The sequence below is a fragment of the Salvia splendens genome, chromosome 12 (genome assembly GCF_004379255.2).
Source record: "Salvia splendens isolate huo1 chromosome 12, SspV2, whole genome shotgun sequence".
In the NCBI taxonomy this organism is placed as follows: Eukaryota; Viridiplantae; Streptophyta; class Magnoliopsida; order Lamiales; family Lamiaceae; genus Salvia; species Salvia splendens.
In genome coordinates this window covers 25,430,438-25,439,212 of record NC_056043.1, presented here as the reverse complement: position 1 = coordinate 25,439,212, position 8,775 = coordinate 25,430,438, and the positions used below count along the sequence as shown (strand labels likewise).

At 34.7% G+C, this 8,775-nt stretch overlaps 1 protein-coding gene across 3 annotated transcripts; it reads left to right on the top strand.

Moving 5' to 3' along the window:
• The first annotated feature begins 4,405 nt into the window (after nt 1–4,405).
• On the top strand, nt 4,406–8,317 carry LOC121758056 (uncharacterized protein At1g76660-like). 3 transcript variants are annotated; one of them, XM_042153496.1, is made up of 6 exons: nt 4,406–4,622; nt 4,960–5,027; nt 5,130–5,193; nt 5,276–5,407; nt 6,261–7,431; nt 7,746–8,317. In XM_042153496.1, exons 4-6 carry the CDS (start codon nt 5,354–5,356, stop codon nt 7,949–7,951), a joined length of 1,431 nt encoding a protein of 476 aa, XP_042009430.1. In that variant the 5' UTR covers nt 4,406–4,622; nt 4,960–5,027; nt 5,130–5,193; nt 5,276–5,353; the 3' UTR covers nt 7,952–8,317. The 3 variants fall into 3 exon arrangements, with proteins under 3 accessions (XP_042009430.1, XP_042009428.1, XP_042009429.1); XM_042153494.1 differs by having other exon boundaries at nt 5,130–5,407; XM_042153495.1 differs by lacking the exon at nt 4,960–5,027 and having other exon boundaries at nt 5,130–5,407.
• Nucleotides 8,318–8,775: the final 458 nt, after the last annotated feature.

The following is an 8,775-nucleotide window of genomic DNA, read 5'->3' as shown; positions in this document are numbered from 1 at the left end:
TACACGTTTATAATTCTAACGCATTTGTGCATATGTGAACATTAGATAACTTTATCAACCGATATAACCTATGTGGCTTTTTTTCTAGACAACAAACATCTTTCTACATAAGCTTTGCTCGTCGGCCAGCTAAATTAGGTACTTGTCTCCATTTCAATCTCAACAATTAGTTGAAGTATTGTTGAAGTTGCCCTAGCAAGAATGAATTTCCCTCAATTCTTCAAGTTTCTTTGCTGGGTAGAACTCAATTATTTTGTAGAACAAAGTCGAATCAATCGAAATTAAACACATCACTGCATCCATTTCACAAATTAAATAGACCATGACAGCGTAATTATGAAACACGAGAATTTCAAATCACAATAATTAAAATAGATCTTGTCAACCATGTCACTACAAAGAAACTGTTTTAATACTATAAAAAATAGAAACCAAAATACCATATGCTTAAAATGCATGCTGCCAAGTGCCAAGGCGACATCCATTTCACAAATGAAATCTATCAATCGTGAAATCTATCAATATTCATTACCTTTGACAATAAGAAAATAACAGGAAGCACAACAATGAAATTCACAGAATAAATACATTATTTATTTCACTACTCGAATCAATTTTGAGTAACTCAACGGCAACAACCCTACTGTGACTTAATATAGCAATTGTGTAATCGAGATAAATAGCGAGACCCACTTTCGGCTAGCGGCAAACTATACAGATTCAAGACATACTAACAGACCAACTGAAATGAGGAGTCAAAGACATTGTTGGAAGGGGTTTAATTTCGGCTGTGGCCAAGCCGTGGAGACAGCCGATTCGAACATTCGATTATAATTGTAAGGAGTAAGCAAAAATGTGTGGATAGTAATCAAGCTTCCAAATGTTATATCTATATTAGGCCAATAAATTAACCATGACGCTACATATTCTAAAAACCATTCATATTATCCACTGAGACTAAATTAATTGTGATTAACGGTTGTTTGCATTTTTTTCATATTAACCGTTTCTACTTTTAAAAATTAATTTGATCATATGTTGAAATCATTAATTGCCTTGGGATGAAACCTTTCCTATTCCACGCTTCGGATAAACTTAAGTGTGAATAACGGTTAATTGCCTTATAATTAGGGAATATGTAGTGTCATGTTTGCCTGATAAAATGAGGTAGTATAATTTTATGCATGGCATGTAAACTGTACCTTTAAATATTGTAAACGTTTGGATGAGATGTGTTCATTTAATACACAATAACTATGGAAGTTATTTTTTTTGTTAATTAATATACAATTATGCATGAAATGTACGTGTTGACAAACATTAAGGAAGAAAATTGTACGCCCTATTTGTCTTCAAGTTTGCTTTAATTATTTTGCAATATTCACTACATTTAATGGAAGTTTTAGTAACAACCAAAAATCAATCTTAATTAAATAATAATTATATTTAGCAATATTCATTACATTTATTGGAAGTCTAATTAATTTCCATGAAACTGCAGTTAACCCTAAACAAATTCACAAACAAAAGTTAGTTTTAATTAAATTATAATTTTAATATAAAATGGCAATCTTGTAAATATCTCCAAAACTCCCCTTTTATATATGTATAGATTAATTAATTTAATTTTGATTTTATTTATGTTGTAGTTGATTGAGATGAAATGCTTCTCTCCAACTATTTTTAAAGAAAACTATGAAAATTTGAAGATTTTATATTATTCTAAAACTAAGAATAAAAAATTATCTAAAATTTAAAAACATTTTATAGAGTAAAATTTTGATACAATAAATTATTTTTGAGAGTTTTTAGGCTCGAATAGCCCGATGGATTAGCCTGAAACCCGATGAATTACACTTAGGGTTGAAATTTTGTGACTCGAAAAATTCATAATCCTAATAGCCCGAACCCAAATAGCCCGGCAACCCGAGTGGGTTGGCCCGAACCCGAACGGGTTAGCCCGATTGACACCCCTATCCGCGTCCCATATTAGTAGAATAGGTTATAACATGTAATGAGTGAACTAGAAAAATAGTACTAAGAAAATGGAGTTCGCATCTTCTTGATATCCAATATAGGGAAAATCACATTTAGGCACCTGGACGACGGATAATCACATTTTATGTGTAATTTTTAAAGCCATTTTGACCCTGAGGGCTGAGGCCATTAAGGACATGTCAATATTTTACTTGATCAGGTAAGACACCTAATTTGTGATTTTACTTAAATTATTAGTATAACCCAATTTTACTTACTAACTAACAAAAAATGGATTTCTTCGGATTCCAAACACCAGGTGATTGTCAATTGTTGCTTCGTCTTCACGAAGCGGTGCATGGCTTCCTCAGGATCAGTGGCAGATCCGGAATTTTGGTACTGGGAGGTCTAAATTAATTTTAACAAAGGTTATACTCCCTCCGTCCCGCACTACTCGCACTTATTTTCTTTTTGGGCGTCCCAAGTTACTTGCACTCTTTCCATTTCTAGTAAAAAATTTCACATACAGCCGTCATTTTTGACTTTCCTATACACTCATTCCTTAATCTCCGAGCCGAAAAGGAAATGAGCGAGTAGCCCGGGACGGAGGGAGTATAATTTTAGTGTAAAAGATAGAAACAACCCAAACATGGACCTAATAGAACTATGATATAGAAATGGATTATGAAACAGAAATAATTTAAAATGACCAATATAAGTTATAGATACATATACATTAAAAGTGTCAGCATCGAAATAACTGAATAACAGTTTTTTAAAAATAAAGAGTAGTCAAAATAATTGAAGAATATTTTTTTAAACAAAGAGCATAATCTTAAATTTAAATTACCAATATTATATTCTCCGTACTTATGGAGCTAAAGAATTAAATATTGTTTTTATTCTTAGATTATAAAGATCATTATTTTATGATCTTACAATAATAATATTTACACCAATAAAAAATAAAAACTACTAGTTTGAGAAAATACAAATAAACTACTCCAATGGATTAACTAGAAACTAAAAAAACATGCATAAACTTAATATATATCACCCATAGAAAAAAATTACTACTAGTTTGAAAAAATATTTAAAAAAAATGCACCAATGGATTAAATGAATTAGCTAAAGAGTGAACTACGTAAATAGTACCCGATCTTTCACTTTTGCACAAAAATAATACATAATCTTTATTTTATATCGTTTTTTTGTACCTAGTGATAATTTTCGCTCCAAAAAGTCCTCCAAAAAACACATTTTCACATTTTTGTCATGGAGGACATTTTTGGACATACATGATAAAATAACCTAAAATGATATTATAAAAATCTTGTCACTTTTCTTCTCTTCTTCCTTAATTAATTTTTCCGCTTTTCTCTAATTCTTTATTTATTTATTTAATTGGCGTGCCCAATTTGTAGGCAAAGTTTTTAAATTTTTTAAAATAAAAGTAAAGTATTATTCAATGTATCACAATTTTATTTTTATAAAAAGGGTATTAGTTCGACATTATTAGATATAACAGTTTATTCAGTTATTTTTCAATCCCTAAATTTACGCCATTTATTTTTTATCATATGGCAAGTTTCATATATCCTATTTTTATGATGCATACAATATATTTCCGTTAAAATATCCGATTGCTTCCATATCATATTTCATTAATTATTTTTTTGTCCAATAATTTTTTATATGCATTATATTATTTCTTTAATTAATATTATTGTTGTATTATATTATTTCGTTCACAATAACATTTGGAACGCAACAATTTATATTATGCACTATACATAAGCTCGTTTTGCATTTTACTTTTTTCCTTAGTTGCGAAAGCTACGAACAAAAATTAATTTTCGGTAATCTCTAAATTAGCCTATCGACTTTGCCTAGTTGTGTATAGATATTACATTGTTTCCTATTAATACTATGGTATTCTTTTCATTATTTTTTGCATGTTCCATTTGTTGTCTACATAGTATAAGAAAAAAATAAAGAAGAAAATGGAGAAAAAAATTCACATGCTTTGTACCATTTAGTTTAATTTTCCAAAAATATCCTCTGTGACCCAAAAATTGCATGTTTGGTACATACAGTTATTTTTGTAATAGAGGTAAAAAAAATGATATAAAACGAATACATTTTATTGAGAAGTGAGAAAATATTTGTTTTTATTAAATCTGAAATTTTCAGATTTTTTCAATTTCTTTTTTTAAAAAAAAGATAAACCAACTGTCAACCATAGCATGTCACGTCAGCTGCTCATGCTCTTGCCGTCAGCACGACGGTTCACTTCGGCAAGAGCACGTCCGTGCCGAAGGCAAGAGCGCAGCGACGAGTACGGCGACTGCTCTTGCGGAAGAGCATAGGTACTAAAATGTTGATGATTTGTGTAAAAAAAGGGAAAAGTAAAATAAAACGACGAAAACTGAAATACTCATATAATGAAAAATTATCAAACGCTTCAATCAATCAACGATCAAGAGAAAGCTGATCAGATCTACGCCCTTTCCTTTCTTTCCCTTTCAATACGCCTCTCTCTAGCTTGCTACATTATTACTCAGCTTCTGTGGATCTTCGCGCTCTTTGCTCTCTCCTTGCAGCCGAACTCAGAGAGATGCGGATACTTCTTCTTCTTTTTCCAGGTAATTGCATTTGTTCAGTTGCTCTTTATCCTTGTTTTCTTCCTCATTTTCCGTCTGTAATATTTTGAGCTGTTTTGCTTGCTAGGTTTTCGTGTTTTCTAATTGGTGGAATAATATAGTTTAGATTATTTTGTGTGAGTGGCGCTGAGTTATTTGTTAAACTTCCTTGTTTCATTCTCCGCCTTATGATGTGATGTGGGTGAGAATTTTTTAGGGGTTGTTGAACATATTTTATGCTGTTAGAGCACAGCAGCTGGTCAGCATTTCCCTGGAAAGGAGTATGGTCAACTTTCTTGTTTGTTAGTAACAGCCAACAGGGTTTTCTTTTTACTATCAGGTGAATTGGAATGTTATTATTATGATCAAGAGCTGGCAATGAAGCAGCATTAGGAATTTCAAATTGTGGTGGGCAAATTTCTGAGCTCAATGACTTCTGTGAAATAAATTCTGTTCAGAATATATTACCTAATTGTGCTTTCTTCTTGTATGTTGTTACGGATTTTTCAGGTGCATGCCACTGGATAGGATTGAGAAGCATATTTAGCTTCTTTTAATTGGTCTATGCTTGAAGGTAATTTCATAGAATTTCTTAAGCCTGTCATAGAGCATTTGTCGCTGCTGGTTTACGTGAATTGTAGCCACTTCAACCCCAGTTAGACAGAGTGACAGACTCGTCACGAGGAAAAGTGTACAAAGAGTTTAGTGTGGGGTCCTCTAGTGAATAACTTGTTATGGCATCGGTGCAGAATCGGTTTCTGCAGCCACAGCAATCTCCAGCACCTCGGGTATGCTGATAATTAATACATGCATTGTCTTTTGCTATTTACACATTTGCTTCTTGCGCCCATATATGCCATTTTAGGTATAGAATTCGAGTGTTATTAGTGGAGGTAGATCTTCCATGTCACATAGACTTCATCCTTCTTGATGATGTTAGCAGCATCCCAGCACTTTATAATTTCAGAATACTGAAAAAACCTTTTGTTGTGATTCAAAGATATAAATGGGATAGAGGCACAGAATGTAAGTTTAAAAGTCTCTTTGTTAGTTCAAATGCAAAATTTCAAAATCCATTCAGAAGCTTGGTGAGTTACAGCATATTTTTGCTATGTATGATTCAGAATATTATTTATCCCACGGTAAGATTATAGATTCTGTAGTAGTTTACACTGTATGCAACCTTCCCTCTATGTTTTGGGGATATTTCCTTTGATGTGTCTTTCCCTGATATCCCACCCTTCCAAGGCAGGCTTTCTTTACTTTTTTGGAATTTGAGCTTAAACTTTGAAAGAACTAAATTAACGTGTTCATAACTATGGTTAGATTAATATTCCTTAAACTGATAGCTGTCTCGGAAGTCGGAGCAAAGAATCATCACGTGCACCATTTACTATTTAGAGATATATCTCATAATAGCTTCTTTTTGCACCTGCTTATGTGCTAACTTGTCATTTCAAATTAAGTGAAACAATAGTTCAGTAATGCATTCAGGTAGTCTCAGCTATTCTTGAAGTAAAAGTACCCAACAGGACCTATTGTTGTAGCTTATTTCTCTTATTGTCTTCCGTATTTCAGTTGATTTATGTGAAAAAAACTTGTTTGAATGTACATGTGATGATATGTTAATTATATTGGCAGCGGAAAAGGTGGGCAGTTTGTTTGGGTGGACTGTCTTGTTTCTGGACACAAAAAGGTGGAAAGCGTATTGTTCCTGCATCACGCATCCCGGATGCCAATGCTATATCAAATCAGCCAATTGGGCCTCAAGGTGGTGGATTGACTAATCAGGCTACTGGCATTGCTTTGTCTCTTTTAGCTCCACCATCCTCACCTGCTTCATTCTCGAATTCTGGACTCCCTTCAACAGCTCAGTCACCCAACTGCTTCTTGTCTGCCAATTCACCTGGAGGTCCTTCATCTACTATGTTCGTCACTGGTCCATATGCTCACGAGACTCAGCTGGTCTCACCTCCTGTATTCTCGACTTTCACAACTGAGCCATCTACAGCTCCTTTAACTCCTCCACCAGAGCTGGCACATTTGACAACTCCATCTTCACCAGATGTGCCTTATGCACGTTTCCTTTCATCGTCGGTGAAATTCAAAACCACTGATAAGATCAACTACCCTGCTGCAAATGATCTTCAATCAACTTATTTACTTTATCCGGGTAGCCCTGCAAGTTCGCTTAGATCACCCGTTTCGAGGACGTCCGGTGATTGCTTATCGTCATCCTTCAATGGAAGGGAATTCCCTTCTCAGTGGGATCCCTCTATCCCTTCAGAAGGGTCTCCATATACAAAGTCCGAGTCAGGCATGTTTCTTGATGCCCAGGCAGCTGGAGCCTCCAAGTCACGTCAAGATTCCAATTTCTTCTGCCCAGAGACATTTGCTCAATTCTACCTTGACCATTCATCCTTTTCTAATTCTGGTGGTAGGCTAAGTATTTCCAAGGAATCAGATGCTTCTTCAAATGGTGGAAATGGATACCAGAACCATCAGAACAAAACTTGCAAACCAGATGCTGAGGAACTCAAAGCTTACAGAGCATCTTTTGGTTTTAGTGCAGATGAAATCATCACCACAACTAATTATGTTGAGATCTCTGATGTGTTAGGTGACTCCTTTAGCATAACACCTTTTGCTTCCAGTAAGCATACCGAGGAGGAACGTATTTCAACTCCACCCAGGAAAGATGTAATTGAAACCGAGAAGAGGGAAGAATATTTTCCTTGCCCACAGCTCAGTAAAGTACGACTGAATCGTTCAAGTAGCGTGCATATTGGAGGTTCATATAATCACATTGAAGGTGAAGTATTAGTTTCCTGTTTACATAATCTTCTTACCTTGAGTAAAACTTATTAGAAATTCTTTTACATGTCTTCTCTGATCAAAGAGCGAGTGATCTTCATTTTTTTTATTTGTCAATATTCATCGGTTGATGAGAAAATTGGTTTCTTATAGCTCAACACCTTCCTATCATTTAAATTTAACCTACTCGTATTAAAAATAAAAATATTGACCGTTTATGCAAATGATTGAATCTACTCACAGATTCTTGTCATCGCCGTCTTCCTTGTACCTCTTTTCTTGACAATAACAATGGTTTTACTCGTGTCTCAGATCAAATTCCACAGAGGCGGTTAGGAGATACTGGACGAAGCCTCCACAGTAACAACACTTTGAGCGACGGTGGCAGCATATTCTCTAAGATGGGTGCTTCTGGGGTCGGGCGTAAGTATAAGTTTGGTGCGTCAAATTCCGATGCAGAGATTGAATTCAAGAGAGTGTCAAGTTTGAGAGAAGGGCGCTACCGCAGAGTACACTAAGGTTAGGTTACTCTGCCTTTCCCGGCACAGGAGCCATGAGGAACTTTAGTTGGGTGTTGGGTGTTCCTTAGCCGCATGATCTATCCAACACCTGCGTCTCGTCTGTCATATAATGTGCCTCCCAGTGATGGTATATCTCTCATGAAAATGCTGGGATGGATCACCCGGGGATGATTTGGAGCAAAGAGGAAGATGAGACTGTTTATGTTACATGGTCCTAAAATGGCAGTAGTGGCTTTAAATATAATTGTGTAGTATGTAGTGCCCACTCAACATTTTGGGATCATGTCTGATTAGCTTCTCTTTATTGTACAAATGTTTATTCAGTGATGTACAGTTTAGTACTCGAGATTTCTAGTGATTTCAGTTTAGTATTTTTATACATTTAAATGCAGTAAATAACATCTTATACATGTATAAATATAACACACTGTGACAAAATATTCCTTCGAATTAATTGGAAAATAAACTAAGAGTTTTGACAATATACAAAACTCTAACAATGAGTTGGGGATCTATTTGCCAAGCTACAGTCTTTTTCCTTCTGGTGCTAGTTCAAAAGAAAGATGGAACTTTCCTTCTCCATTGGTGCTAGTTCAAAAGAAAAATGGAACTTGGTGCATGTGTATATATTGCATGACTCTTAATAAACACACCTAATTCCCAATACCTAATTCCCCTGATAGATTAACGCTTGGAAGAACTCCATAGAGTTGTAGTGTTTCCAAAAATCGACCTCACGGCAACGATATACCTAAGACCTCATTTAAAACCCATAATGAACATTATGAATTTAGAATTATTAGAGCATCCGCAACGCGGGC